Raw genomic sequence first — 16833 nt, 5'->3', positions numbered from 1 at the left:
CACTCAGATTGTTGTATTTATCATTTATAGAAAAAAGTGGACGAGCACTAAGTTTCCCTCAGTTTAGCTATGTGTATAAATGCGGATATCTAGTGCGTAAATAATAACTTTTGCATAACGCATCAGTCTGAGAACATTATAAATAACTTAAAGCAAACTTATTGCGTTTGTACAAACTCAAATAATCAACCGCTTCCCTCTTCGTATCAACTTTGTACAGCCTGACGTCTAGACGCAAACACAACATTATTCAAATCGTAGCACAAATATTAACAAAAATAACTTTTTCGAATATGAAAAGTAAAAATATAGAAAAGAAGCAAACCTGTCACAAAATCCGGAATTGTTTCTCATATTATCATTATTCTTAAATTAAAAATATTTTTGATTTTTCAATATAAAAATAATAATCATATTTTAAAATGCTTCATTAAAATCACAAATCAATTTTTTTATAATTTAATAGCAATTAATCCTCCAATTATTAAGCAAGCACTTCTGTATTTATATTCTAAATTTTATTTTATAAGCTTTTCAGATTTAAATAAATATATAGTACTACATATATGAATATATAATACGTATTGTTGGACTTGTAAATAAATTACGGCAAATTTTATTTACCGTCTCAGCGAAAAGGGTTTTGGGAAAAAGGGTAACAAACACGAGACAATTACTATAAAAATTAAGCACGACAGACAGAAAACGTTTGTTTGATCAATCAAATCCCGAGGGACTTAGGGATATTATCATAATACACAAACACTCATTTGGTATTATAAGAAGGGTCCCTTTTTGCAAAAACGGATTATGGGCACATGTGCCCAGGCGCAAGTTCCCATCTATAATACCTTTTTGCGAATGCAAATCAGATTTGCGCTTAATTAAAATACGTATCTTGGGCGCCCGAAACCTTTTTATAATTCCATTACGGCATTACTTCAACAATGTTTATAGGGAAAATATTTTTCGTTCCGAGTTTAGCTCGAACGATGAATATTAAGTAACCAAAGTACACACTCGACGCTTTTTCGATATACACAGTGTGCTTAACATCGATTTTTAAAATGTAAATTTTATCTTTTAATAACTGATATTATTAATTAAATATCGGACAAAATAAGTAAATAAATTATTGAATGTAAGCAATCATGTAAATAATATATAAATAGAAGCGAAAGTTTTCATAGATTAAATGTAGTTGCTCGGCTTCGTGACGCGGAGCGCATGTCACTTTACCAATTTATTTTCCCTACGTTTGTAGCGTCTTTTAAAATGTTATTGAAAGTATATTTTAATTTATTTTTGATGTTAAGCACGTAATTAGCACGGAAAAACTTATCAACGAGCTTATAAAAATTCAATCCCTCGCTTCGGCGACAAATTTTAACTTTCGACATACCCTGCCCCTATTTAGCACGCCATTATGTGCTCCTAAGCCGTTATGGGTGCGAACCTTTAGCAACTCGTTCGGGTCAACCCTGGTCGGAGGCTAAATGACGCGGAAACACTCGACATTCTTTGGGTTTGGCCCACAAACGACCTTCAGAACCTACTTCTCAATTTGAGATATTATTATTTTTAACGGCTATAAATACACCGGCCGGAGTTTTTCTTGCGTGATGATTTTAGGTACACATTATGTGAATAATATCGCATGTCTAATCATGTAATGGATATAAACTCTGCGTATTTTGCGATACTTATTAGTAGAAAACCCAATAGCCAAGCACACACGTACGGATTTGCCCGTCGGACATCTGACGGATTTGTCCGGGCTTGACCACAGATGCAAAATCTACGAGCTCGGATCTGTCTGACTGAGCTCGGTAGATATAATAATAAGCTGACTTTAAGAATAATAGTGTAGGATAAAAATATTCATGAATTTAAAGTAAAGAATTTCGTAAGCACTTGGAAAAGAACGGATATGGTGGTGTCTATTAACCAATGAAAGAAGAACATTCACAGATACGTATAAATAAATGTATGCGATAAGAATTAGTTCGCCAACGAAGTCTTAAAATTCTGTAAGAAGCAACGATTTTAAACAACCCGACGGAAATTAGTAAACTTTTTTATATCCATACATGCTAATAACTAAATTAGTTGCCTGGAAAAAAATGTAAATAAAATGGCTTTTTAGCCATTGGACTAAATGGATTGAAACGATCGCGATTAAGTAGTGAAACTTATATTTACCGTCATTTAGTAAAATATTCTAAAAAATAATCATGTGTTTAAAAAATCTTTGAGGAATAAAATTAATAACGAACATTTTGGTTTTCGCCAAAATCTCGTTATTAATTCAAAATCAAAAAAGTACAAGATTTTTAATGTAATATATAAATAAAGCATTTGCCACATGACGGTTTGATTCATAAATTATACAAAAACAAAACCCTTGACTATCTGCTACGCTTAATACGCTCATACCTGAAAAGTAGAAGCTATGTTGTTTCAATAAATAATGAACGCTCGATCCCGCGTAAAATTCCAGCTGGAGTTCCTCAGGGAAGTTTGTCTGAGCCGTTCCTCTTTATCTTGTATACGAACGATATCCTAAAAATAAAAAATACGCGTTAATTTATGTAGGCTGACAATACAGAAATTTCATCTAGTGCTATCGGTCTTAAACAAATCGCGAATGAGTTTATAAGAGATATTTTGCGAGATGTACAATAAAAATCAACCGAATTAAAACCGAAGCAATTATTTTTACGAAACATAGACAAACTTCGCCACCAGCTCTTCTAAATAAAGAAGGCTATATTATCAATTAGAAAACAAACAGTAAATACCTGGTCTTCAAGCTTAAATTTTAAAAACATATTTTGAACCTTTGTTCTAAAGGGCTTGCCGCCATTGCGGCAATAAGACCGATATTTAATAGAAAAAGCGCGCTAACTCAAAAAAAACTTTAATTTACAATTAATTAATTAGACTTATTTTAACATACAACACCAGTGACACTATTTTTTATAAATTACAAGTCATTCAAAATGAAACTAGAAAAATAAAATATAATACACCTTTTAATATTAATGTTAAAAAAACGCACATTAACCTTCAATTAAGGAACACTTGACATTTTCATACTGAAAATATTATACGAAACCACACTAACCCAATAATTTCGTGTACCAATGACTACAAAAAAACAACACAAAATGCCAAAGTATATATTGCTTTAGAGGCTAAAGACAACATATTAATATTTCATAATAATATGAGAGGTGTAAAATAAAAATAAACATAAATAAAATAAAAATAAAAATAAACATAAATAAAATAAAAATAAAAATAAACATAAAATAAAAATAAAAATAAACAACATAATAATATGAGAGGTGTAAAATAAAAATAAACCCAATTAAAACAGAAACAATTATTTTTACAAAACATAGACAAACTTTGCCACCACCTCTTCTAAATAAAGATGGCTATATTATCAATTAGAAAACAAACAGTAAATACTTGGTCTTCAAGCTAAAATTTAACAAACATATTTTGAACCTTTGTTCTAAAGAGCTTGCCGCCATTGTGGCAATAAGACCGATATTTAATAGAAAAAGCGCGCTAACTCAAAAAAAACTTTAATTTACAATTAATTAATTAGACTTATTTTAACATTTAACACCAGTGACACTATTTTTTATAAATTACAAGTCATTCAAAATAAAGCTAGAAAAATAAAATATAATACACCTTTTAATATTAATCTTAAAAAAATGCACAATAACCTTCAAATTACAACAATTAAGGAACACTTGACATTTTCATACTGAAAATATTATACGAAACCACACTAACCCAATAATCTCGTGTATAGTGCTAGACACCCAAGAATGCCGATTGCATTAGTACTAGTGTATCTGTGAATCTGTCAACTTATTGGTTCCTGTAAAAGAATTAGTAAATGCATTGAGCTCTGATTGGTAAGCTCTAGCACAGGATTGGTTAAAATGACATCATCGGGGATAAATGGGCAAAGTCAGTAGCTGATTTGGTAAGGAGCGGAACGGTTGTTTGTTTAGTTTGTGAAATACACGGTGTTCACCAACTAACGAGATGTCGGAGTATAGTAAATTAGGAAGAGGAAGACCATTATCGGGGCAAACAAAAGAAGTTGTTTTAAATTTGTATACATATTTAAAAAAGCTGTATGAAAGCAACGATTCGGTAATTATTTTTAAAATAATACACTAGTCAAAATATTTGTAAATAAAGCAATATGTGTATTTTTAGGTTGTACCTATTATGGACCAGGTAGCCGAAGCGACAAAGCTGTCGGTCAGAAGGATACAAGCAATTGTTCGGGAATTTAAAAATAACGGAACACGTGCGGCTTTAGGTTCTCCGAAAAAACTAGGATTTGTAAAAAAATACTAAAAAATTTGTAAATAATAATACTAAAAAAACAAACACAAAATTAATTAATAACAAAAAATGTAAACATTTTTTAATCACCCGGTGACGCACACTAATGCAATCGGCATTCTTGGGTGTCTAGCACTATACCAATGACTACAAAAAAACAACACAAAATGCCAAAGTATATATTGCTTTAGAGGCTAAAGACAACATATTAATAATTCCAGTTCTTCAATGAAAAAAATGTACTATAATTATCACTAAATTTTGTGAGTTTTATTTTTTTCGCCTAAATTGTAAAAGGTTTTTTAAAAAAATCCTCCAAATTATAACAACAATCGTTTGGTTTAAAAATCTTATTTTTTATTAAATTAAGATAAAAACTGTAAACCAGAAATATGTATATTAAATATAATTAGTATGTCTGTAAGATTCATTATATTATTAAAAAAAAATCAATGTCTTTCCAGGATTCGTTGGCCGACTAAATAAATTAAGATTAAATATTTGTATATGAATAGTATATAATTAATACGATGTCATGGTTTTTAAAAAAGCTCTTATAAATTCAATTTTTGCGGTATTTTTTATTATTAAAATACTTCTTATAAAAAAATTGTAAATATTTTTAGACATCATGGCTAATAAAATATATAAATATACCGAAAATAAACCGAACAAACAAACAAGGACATCTTTTCACAGAGAGAGTACGTCTGAAAAATTGAATTTTTATTCAATTAGCACTCGACGAGATTGTCGACCTTTGTCCTCTGAAATTCAGCACGAAGAGCAAGAGAGAGAGAGAGAGAAACTGACGCTTACAATAATATCTCTGGCGTAGACCATTACCCTTGATTCGCGTACGATTGATACTTTTTCTCTAAAAATAAGCTCTTATCTCATGCGACTTTTATGTCAGACCTTTAGCTAATGCGAAAATCTATTGAAATTTAAGATTCAATAGAATTTTTTTATTCAATGCTAAAATAAAATACTGGAACATTCATGGATTTGATTATTATTATGTGAGAAAAAGGATTTCAATGTAGTATTTTTTATTAAGATGAATTAATATTTCTAAAAAAATGCCTGTTCAACATTAATATTACTGTAAATCTACAATTAAAATATGACAGGCGTAGTAATATATTACATTTATAATATATGTTACATGTATAATTGTATTAATTATGAACTATTTTATAACGAAGCACTATGATGTTTTTTATTTTAAAAATGAATAATATTTTTATGTGTAATAATTTAATAAAAAAAAAATTATGTAAATTAAATCTAACTTAGTTTCTCTCCATTCAACTTTCAATAAATCGTTTTTTTCCTATTAAAACATCAAATATTGTATTACTAATCTTTAACGTTAGCTAAATTTAATAAAAAAAATTTTTTGGGTTTTGCGGCTATACGGGCGTAACTATGCAACTTACCAAGTTATGCAGAAAGATGGTAACAGTTTATTCATTTTATTTTTACAATGCATCAAAGACGAAATATTGTCGACTTGTAAATATGTTGTAGACTGAGTGCTGGTGATTTATTCAGGTTTAATTCTAGTTCTCCGCCGTCTCATATACGTGTGCTTGTCTCTGGCCCTTCACAAGAATTTATAAATTGTAAATAAATTTATTCGACAAACGAAATATGCTTATACCTTGATTGAGTGAAATTGTTGGAGTGAACACATTTTAAAGGTCGTTAATGCAAAGGAGTATATTACAGTGGTGTTTTTTTCAGCATTTAGACGTCGTCTGTTGCTTCCTTTATAAACAAAAAGGATAGATTTTCTGGTCATAACGAGTCTGTTTAGTTACGCAATTGTTTATTTATTATTGTTCTTTTGTTAGTTTGGTCTTTTATTTTATTTTTTTACGTTCAAATGTATCGTTTAAATCACCTTGGAGATAAGTGTGACTGGCCGAACCCTCGCGTGTAATAAAAAAATATAATATTGTATGTAAAAACGATTCTATTACATTTTTTTTTAATATAAAATACAATGATAATATTTAATTTTAAAATAGTGTATATATAATAATATCAAATACAATACAACTATTATTTTGAGTAGTTTATTAATATATAATAATAATAAAATTAATTTATAAATGTTATGAATATAATATGTATTATAACTATATTCAGGAAAAAATCATTTCACAAGGCTTTTTAATAATGATTTGAAAAATAATTATTATGAGCTTTTAAATATATATAAGTAATCAATCAATATTTTATTAAAAAAAACATTTACAATAATAAGATAAATTATTTTAGTTTTAAAATAATAGATCTATGAATTATTACGCAACTCTTAAAATATGCTTTATGTATATAATATAGCAAAAGTTGATGGCTTTTAAATAAATATGTTCAATGAAAAGAAAATATTTTATTTTATACGTATTTTATAATAATACATTTAATACATGTATTCTTTAAAAACATACATTTATGCTAATAAATACAGCTTTGCTATATATTGAAAATAAAAATATCTTACAAAATTTGGTTACGTTAAAAAATATTCTCTTAATTTTTTTACAATTATGAATTATGTATATCTATAAATAATTTAATAATAATAGTTGTTTTAGATTATATACATCAAAATAGAAAATAATAATATTTTATTTTAAATACATAGTAAGGCTATATTAAATAGCATACGATCTACTTTTATACAGTGATATGATTAACTTTTATTTAATATTGTATATTTTTATAATATATATAAAATATGAATAATAATGATTTTTAAGCATTTTTAAATATTTTTTATAATTATTACACTATACATTGCTTAAATAATGTATCTATAGATTAATGAAAAACAGATAATTACTATTTATTTATCAAATTTTTAATAATTTTAATATTGATAATTATTAGCATTTATTAAACTAATATTTTTTTATATTTACAATCATATATTACTAAAAATAATGAGTATGTTAAATTTCTATTTAGCTCAATAACATCTAATCCATAAAATACAACAATATCATTGCCTTTTTAATTAGCACTGTTTTTATTATTATTATATAACTTTAGTCATTAGCAATTCATAAGTATTTTGGATTAAAAAAATGTTTTTATAATAAATTATTTTTCATAAATAAATTAAGATTTCCATTAACGTTAAACCTAAGAAAAAATATGCAGTTCATAAATATCAATATATTATAATAGCAAATATTTAATATATTAATTATATTTTTTTCATAGATTCTTACAAACATGTTAAAATATTATATAAATAAATTAAATGATAGTACAACAATCTTCTTTAAAATTTTTAACAATATCATTGAATTTTTAAATGGTACTGTTTTTTAAAAAAAATATTTAACAATTATATTTAGCAAGGATAACAAATTATAATACTATAAATATATATAATCATAACCATGCTATTAAACTATTTTTCAACCCATTGGAAGGTTGCTCAAAAAAATTTTACTAAAATTAGAAAAAGAAACAGAATATTATGTCTTCTACAGACGAATAATTTTTATTAACTATGTTAAAAAATATTAGAAAAAATACTAATAAAAAGAACAAAAAGATAATAGAGAAATTTAAATTCTTACTAAATCAGCAATTTGCCTTTAAAAATAAAGATTATATAACAGTACAAGTACAAATGTTTGCAAAATATATCAATACTGCTAAGAATCACATCAAACTTACATTTTAAATTTATTTCATTAAACAAAAATTTATTTCAAATCAATTATAGAAATATATTTTCAACATACTATCTGATTTTATAAAATACAACAATATTATTATCTTCTTACAGCCTCTTTCATAACATATTATGTATTTTTACTGTTGAGCAGTTATTAAATTAAAATACATATTATGAATCAAATATCTTTTCCATTCATAATAAATTTAGAATATTTCATGTTAATTTATACAAATTTCTACTCAAACTCTCGATAAATTTTAATGGATTTTAATTATCTACCTATGTTTTTATTTATTAATAGATATTTGCATACATATTTTGATCATGTCTCAAAGGACTAATTAATTTATATTGATTAACAAAATATTAAATATAAATTCATCTTAATGCGTATATATCCAACAACATAAAATCTTAGGTTTAAAATATGATAAATTTCATTTTCACTGTTTTAACTGATCAATGCAAAGACAAGCACACTCATGAACCAAGCAAGGCAACCCTAATATGTGTGTCTGGTGCGGATAAATTAATTAAATAAACAATTAACGTAGTAAATTACTTAATTTTCTCACACATCAAGTTTGAAGTGTGCTTTTATAATTTTTCGTCCGCACGGAATAATTTGAACTCCTGCGGCTTAGGATCCCATTTATATTCCAGACTCATCCAGAGCCAGTCCCAAATGTTTGTCTGGCCGTTTTTCTTAATTTTTACGCAATTTTCGCCCATAAAGCCGAGATCGTTAGCAGACCACGCTGACAGTTTGAATTCGCATCGTGGATTTAGGCAAATTTCACGACGTGATTCACGTCGGCTTTTATTTCGCTCACGACCCGACTAATGAAGTTGCTTAGTTTTTGAGCAACTAGTATATCTCAGAGTATATAGTAGCGAAAATTCGGGTGTTTCTGACGCGCGTGGATTAATTAATCCGTAGCGTCGAGTTGAAGTAAAGCTATAAATTGTAGTTCGAAAATTTATTGTTGAACAAATTCGCGTGTAATATGTTCAACTGGAAACTTGGTGACTGTGATTAAGCATAATATACTTTATTTATAATTTGTGGCCGGAATAGCGTAATTGGTAAAGTTATAAATAAATAAATTAATCCAATATTAAAAAAACATGGCACAGAAAAATATTTATATAAATATGGGTTATGGGTATTTTTAACCTCTTCGTTTTTTTCAATAAAGAACATTCTGAATCTCATTCTGCTGATAATGATTTAGCTGATTATTAATTAAATCATCCTTTAGTTCAAAATTTTAATTGTGAAAAAAAAATCTCTGTAATTTTTGTCTTGCAAGATCTAATTTGAAATCTGCTAACTTGCCATTGTAAAGTAGAGCACAAGATATGCTAGAGTAGAGAAATCGTGTAATCTTATAACAATTTTTTTTTATTTATTAGCCATATATGTTTATTGAATCCAAAATATTATTACATTACAACGATTTTAATAAAATATGCTTAGACCACTTTAACGATTGATAGATTCTCTGACAACTTATTTTTTTCTTTACTTTCAATTCTGCAGTAAGTTTTGTTAACTAGATTTTGAATCATTTCATCGTGTTTTATCGACCGCTGAACTCTTGATATTATCTTCTTGACCGTGTGCTTCAAGTCTAGGTGATATTGGAGATATTCATATTTTTTTTCGATCGATGTACTAGATTCGGATATTGGTTTAGGAATATTCTTCACGATTACAGTTCTACATTCGCGATTATTAATCACTTTTTTTTTAATATGGTGGTAGAAATGAACGCATCCGAATAACATAATATTAACAAGAAGCAAGAACAACAGCAGCTTATACAACAGCAATTCCTTCCCCAGAGCTTCAAAATGTTTCAACAACATTTGGGCGAATGGAGTACTGAATTCAGAATCGGCTTTAAAATTATTTTCTATGCAGTTTATTCCAACAACGAGCATCTGAAATAAGATGAAATTTAAGAATTAAGTATAAGAATCTATTTTTTAGTATATATTTTTTAATGTAATGTGTTTGTTAATAAAATACTTTGAGGTAGCTGGATCTTAGTATTAAAGCTTGTAGGTTTTAAATAATATTTTTTTAATAACTAACATTTCCAGACAAGATAATAAAAATTGGTTAGATTATATGTTAGTAAGTTGGAAAGATTTTTTTATTCCTCCAAATACAAAACTAATACAATCCATATGATTCGATTACATATAAATATGAGAAAAAAATATCTATAAAAATATATATATATTAAAAAAACTTTTACATAAAATATTATAAATATATAAATAAAATATTTAAGATCTTCACGATAAATTTACTTCTAAATCAATCTAAATTATTGTTCATTAAAAATATTAGTTCAAAGTCGAATGTCCAAAAAAATTGTGCTATGCGGCAAAACGATCTTTAAATAATACAATCTGCCCCCAAAATTAGTTAGTACCGTAAATAAATATAAAGTAAGACTTCATCGGTATTATGTATATAAGATTATTTTTATACTTACACTAAGAAATATCAAAGCAAACACTTTGGTATCCATCTTGCTGGTTGAACAGTAAAAACCGAACTGATGATTCTTTATCGAAATTCTCTGCTTTTATGTTAATAAAATACGTGCTTTTTTCTTTGACGTAAATCAATGAAAAAATAAAAAACGTGACAATATCAGAAATATCAAATTTACCTGCTATTGAGTAAAATGGATAGAAAAACATTATACATTATTTTTTAGTAATTATTTCCTAATTGATTCATTGTAATATGTATTCAAAAAAATAAAAGTAATAGAATAATATAAAAATAATTTGATAAAAGTAAAATAGAAATCAATCGATCTCATAATTGAATGCTGACGTCGATAAGTTATTTTTCTGGCTTATGTTCATATTTTTGTAATGAAAAATCTGCATTGAATGCACAATTTTAAAATTTGATTTTAAATTTATGCATTTAAAGAAAAATTACCTGCTATGTGTAAATTTAAATTTAATTTGTGTTTTTTTGTAGTCACTGATTTTAGAGATTAATAATATATGTTCTCGTGAAATATTTTTAGTATATTTAATACCGAATATACTTACCCATATTTTTATAATATATTCGCAATTAAAATATCTGTCTTATTATTTGTGAAGTATTAGTTTATATATTATGTAGTGATTTTTATTAAATTTATATATGAATATTACACTAAAACTAAAAACACAGTTCCTTAGCATAAATTTGCGCTTTTTATAAAATTTATTTTATTATCTTTAAGTTATTTATTATAACAATAGACATAATAAATGTAGGCAGACAAGCAGTCACATACAAAATCATAAAATAAAAACAATTTATAATTGCCGAAATTCAAAAAATTACTCATAATTTAGAGTTGATGTTATTCAGCTGTGGATTTTCTCAATGTCTTTTATATAAAAATTGGTGAACATGTTCCAGTATTTTGCGAAAATCAAATTCTATATTTTTATTTACACATAAAATATTATACGAGAACAGATTCAGTAATGGCATTTTTATGTACTATGAGAGTAGTTTTGTGGAAAAGTGCTGCTAAGATGTTTTAAATAATATGATAAAAAAATAATTAAGAAAAAAATTACAGAAAATAAATATCTAAATAATATTATGTTGTTTCATAGTGAATCATAAAAAAACTTGCAAATAACTGAAACGTGCCATTTACAATTTTAGCAAAATCAGCGTAACTCACGTACATATCGTTTTGATTAATTTATTAGAACGTTGGTTATCGCTAATGTATAAATATCATATAATGCGCATTTATATAAATTATTTTAATAAAAACTATTCTTCAATTATTTTTTTATCATCTGATAATACTTGGTGTAATTCCGGGGACATTTTCTTCACAATTTCTTTATTTAACTTAATGCAGTGTAGGACAAAATGATTGGGTGACCAACATTTTTCACTTTTATAACGAATCATGTTCGCGGCACCATCTGTACATATTCCAAAACATTTTTTTTATTAAATTTCATGTTCCGGAAACTAACTATTAAGTGCTTTGAAAATTTCGGAACTAGTTTTTCTACCTGGTAAGCTAGGCGAATAAAGTAGTCCTACCTGTATCTCTCCTTCGCTCTCAACTCACATAATACAAAGTGGAAGTGCCTTTTTACTTTTTTTTTGTTGTAGCAATTCTCACCATTTAATATAAATTCCGAGCAAATAATATAAATTCTGACCATCTAATTTTTTTTGGCCGCTTTAATTCTGACATTTTAATACAAATTTTGACCCATTTACTGTAAATTCTGACCTTAACTGTATTTAAATTCTGGCCCGAAAAAACACGAGCTTTAAATTATTAACTTTATTAAGCACAGAACACGCTACTATCTCATTCCAACAAGAAAACGCTCCATTCCATTCTTGATCAAAAATCAGGGGTTGGTTTTTGTCAAACGCTTTTAGAATGGCCTACACAGTCACCAGGCCTTAATTCTATATAGCATTTATGAGTAAAATTAAAAGAAAAGATTGCCCATCACAATTACAAACCTAAAATTAAGCTGCGAGAAAAATTTCATTAAAAAGTCATTAATTGACAGTATGCCAAAAAAGGTTGCAGCTGTAAATAAAGCTGAGAGTGGGCTTACTAAATATAAGAATATAGGATAGGTTTTTTATTTATATTTTCATGATTTTTTAAAATATAACACATTTATTTGGGTGTGCCATTATTATAGCCAAGCTTGTATACAAAATTATCAGAAAGATTCAAAAATAAAATTTAAAACCCAAAAAGTTGAGGGTCCGGTATTAACACACACTCGCTAGCTGCGGTACCTCACGATAGTGAGGTATCGCAACTAGTTAAGTTAAATAATATATATAAATTTATCAACGGACGATTTGAGTATTCAAGTTTTGTTCTTTATCATAATCTTAATATGTATCTTAATAAAGCCATGGTCAATAATTATCAGTTACAAATAAATCGTGACCATGACTGGAGCATTACAGTCGAAATATATAAAGAAAGTAAGCGAAAATCGCGATGAATCCCGAGATTCTAAATAAGAACATACTAAGTTGTCTCAAATAAATATACCATAGAAAAAAATGGATAAAAACGTATTTTGACACACTCTTTCTGATGAACTCCAGTTATGATAATATGCAATATAGTGTTTATTATTACATAAGCAAGAGTTTAAGTCTCACAATTGTGTTAAAGTGTTCTCTTTAAATAATAAAATCACAGCAAATATGTTGATAAGTCTTTGAATGGATTTTGTTACGATATATTTAAGATGCATGAGACATCCTGCCTGCAATCTGGCACGTGTTGAATTTTTCATGATTTTTTTCTTTCTTTTCTGTTGCAGTTGAATCTGTGCCAACTGGACGCGAAGGCGCCGCACTTCGGAGATAAAATCCAGAGAGAATTCTGCGCCCACCCCCGGCGCGCAGACTCAACAAGTGGAATGTAAAACCTCCTCATGATATAATGCAGTCGGTCAGATCAACTACGTGCCCAGCGTATCAAAAAATCGCCACAATCGGCTGAGATGGATGCGACCACTACTCAGAGCGTGGAGAATGCCACGGAGGGGGCACCGAGCGGGTGCCCCCAAGTGGAGATGCCCCAGTACCGCAGCACCTTGGGGGTGTCTTTGGCCATGCCGGAATGGGAGGCAGCTCTCACCGCCATAATCCTATCGTTCATAATCATGGCGACGGTAGTCGGGAACATCTTGGTAATTTTGAGCGTCTTCACCTACAAACCCCTTCGTATAGTCCAAAACTTTTTCATAGTCTCCCTAGCGGTGGCAGATCTCACCGTTGCTCTCTTAGTAATGCCTTTCAACGTCGCTTACTCCATATTAGGCAGATGGGAGTTTGGAATAATATTCTGCAAGATGTGGTTAACCAGCGACGTAATGTGCTGCACGTCTTCGATATTGAACCTCTGCGCCATAGCTCTAGACAGGTATTGGGCTATAACAGATCCCATAAACTACGCTCAAAAGAGAACTTTGACTAGAGTGTTGGGTTTAATAAGCGGGGTATGGATCCTATCGCTCCTCATCAGCTCGCCTCCTCTATTAGGATGGAACGACTGGCCCGATGAGTTCTCTCCCGAGACTCCATGCCAACTAACCTCTCAGCGAGGATACGTCATATATTCCGCTTTAGGTTCATTCTTCATCCCTTTATTGATAATGACCATAGTTTATATAGAAATATACGTGGCAACAAGGAGAAGATTGCGCGAAAGGGCGAAGGCTACGAAGATCAACGCCTTCGCGACTAAAAACAATAAGAAATGCATCAAAGAACAACCGCCGCCGGACCAAGAATCTGTGAGCTCAGAAACGAATCATAACGAGCACCCGAACGTATCTGATTCGATATCTAACGCTAAGATGAAGGAAAAGAAGATAAAGCGCAAGAAGAAAAAAAAGTGTACAGACGAAGAGAACAAAACTAAACTATTGGTGCCTCCTGTGACGCAAGAAGATTCAGTCACAGACAATCCTGAGCATTCTTCGGGAGCATCGCACAAACCGGTAGATGAACCAGTCGCATCGAATCCAGTAGTTCAACCGGTCAAAAAGAGTCAAGTATATCAATTTATAGAAGAGAAGCAAAGGATCTCTTTGTCTAAAGAGAGAAGAGCAGCCAGGACCCTCGGGATAATCATGGGTGTATTCATGGTGTGTTGGCTGCCGTTTTTTCTAATGTATGTAATCTTACCGTTCTGTCCCTCGTGTTGCCCCACAGAAAAGTTAATCAACTTCTTCACATGGTTGGGTTACATTAACTCAGCTCTAAACCCTTTGATTTACACAATTTTCAACCTAGATTATAGAAGAGCGTTCAAAAAATTACTAGGCATTAAATATTAAAGTTATTCAAGACGTACGCGTAGCAATGTATAAATCAGTTTTAATTAAATAACGCGATAGGTTTTAATTAATTAATTAAAATTCTTCCTTCGTCGGCTTTAAATTCGTTATCGAACGTGATACGTGCAAATAAAAATTAATTGCGAGGGAGGACGCACAGCATCCCTTTTTTATATAAATAATGATCGATTGCTATGTAAATATACTATATACCTATACGTAATAATGTTAATATTGACGTTAATTGTAATATATATTAAAGTCTCACAAGGATCATGTGATAAAAGTGTTGTTTATACCTTATTAATATATAATAATAATAATAGAAATATTGTTGTTGTACTTTTCCCATTCCATTATATATATATATATATGAGTCTAAATTAGTCTAATTTAAACACTATACAACAATTTTCACGTTTTTTAAATAAAGATTCAATAACTCAATTTATATGTATGCACGTTGACTTAAACTCAATCGTTAGATTTTCATCGTTTCTCAACACTTTTGCCCTTACAAAATATTATAAATACAGAGTTATTCAATCAATTTACTGTTGATTTTGAGCTTTAATCATTCAAATTAAGTCTATAACTGTTTTTGTGACTACAACTGCGGTAGCTTTTTTTAATTTTATTTGAAATTTACTTTATATTTCGTATAAGTTTGTTATCTAACTGTAAAAAAATAAATACATTAGAGTAGTCGTAAATAAAATATTAATAAGGTTGGAAATCTTACATAATAAAATTAAAATAAGGAACGAATATTATTTCAATTAAGTTTATATCTTAATAACTATTTTTATAACCTCGATAATTGACCTAGCTTGAAAGAGAAAGACTTTTTCTAAAAATATTGTTTTAATTTTGAAATTAAAATATTTTAAATTATTAAAAAAAAAATATTACTTCAAAAATGCCTTATAATATAATAGAAAATAAAATTAAAATTTTTTTTTTCCTACCACAATAAATAAAATTTTATTTTAAAATGGCGGCCATTTAAAAATAAAAACAGAACTACACCAAGAAATCCTAGAAATAAAAATATTATAAAAAATATAATAAACAATATAACAATTATTTTTTATTTATCCATATGAACATATGTACATACATATACATATACATACGTATATATGTATGTATGTATATTACACAATTAATGCTCTATTTTCAGTCAGTAAATTCATATAACTATTTAAAATTGACTTAATAAATTTATTAACCAAATTCGTTACTTCGCTTTATTTGCCAAAATGTTTCAAAATGGCGTCTACTTAAAACATTAAATAATTATAGTCTAAAAACAATTTAAAAATTCAAAAATATGTTATATTATATTAAAAGATGAAACATAAAATAAAAACCTTTGTTATCCAAAATTGATCTTAAAAACATATTGCTATCGTTAATTATTTTAATTAGCCACTTTGTTTTAAAATAACAGACATTTTAAACAATAAAAAATAATTTCTCAGAAAATCATTAAAACAAAGAAGTTATAGAAATATTTTATAATAATAAATAAGGCACTTTTGTAATATATACAAATATTTGCATCTGGTTCGGACATATATGGCACATTTTATTTTTTTATTAAAATAACATCACCATAATTTTAATAAGCCTTAAAATTGATTATATGAATATTGTTTTTAAACAACAGCCATTTTAAACATTCAAAAAACATAACCCTGAAAAAAGTATTAAAAATAAATATCTTATATTAAAGAATTTGAACATAATAAAAATTGAATTGAAAACTTTTTTACGCCTACTTCCGATATACAAACATACATATGTATGTTTGTATATCGGACATATATGGCACATCGCGATTTTTTAGC

General features: G+C 28.0%; 1 protein-coding gene across 1 annotated transcript in view; it reads left to right on the top strand.

The window, feature by feature from the left end:
• Oct-TyrR (Octopamine-Tyramine receptor) overlaps nucleotides 1-16007 on the top strand; it is a 145836-nt gene extending 129829 nt beyond the window's left edge. The window contains exon 4 of the mRNA XM_088191073.1: nucleotides 13457-16007. Coding sequence (XP_088047199.1) covers nucleotides 13640-14980 — 1341 coding nt within the window. The 5' untranslated portion in view covers nucleotides 13457-13639 and the 3' untranslated portion in view covers nucleotides 14981-16007. The remainder of the gene's footprint in view (nucleotides 1-13456) is intronic.
• Nucleotides 16008-16833: the final 826 nt, after the last annotated feature.

This window comes from Plectrocnemia conspersa, unplaced genomic scaffold, assembly GCF_051122295.1.
Source record: "Plectrocnemia conspersa isolate PC_06_02 unplaced genomic scaffold, ASM5112229v1 ptg000008l, whole genome shotgun sequence".
Taxonomy (NCBI): domain Eukaryota; kingdom Metazoa; phylum Arthropoda; class Insecta; order Trichoptera; family Polycentropodidae; genus Plectrocnemia; species Plectrocnemia conspersa.
Note: the sequence above shows the minus strand (reverse complement) of the source record. Positions and strands in the feature narration are given on the sequence as shown.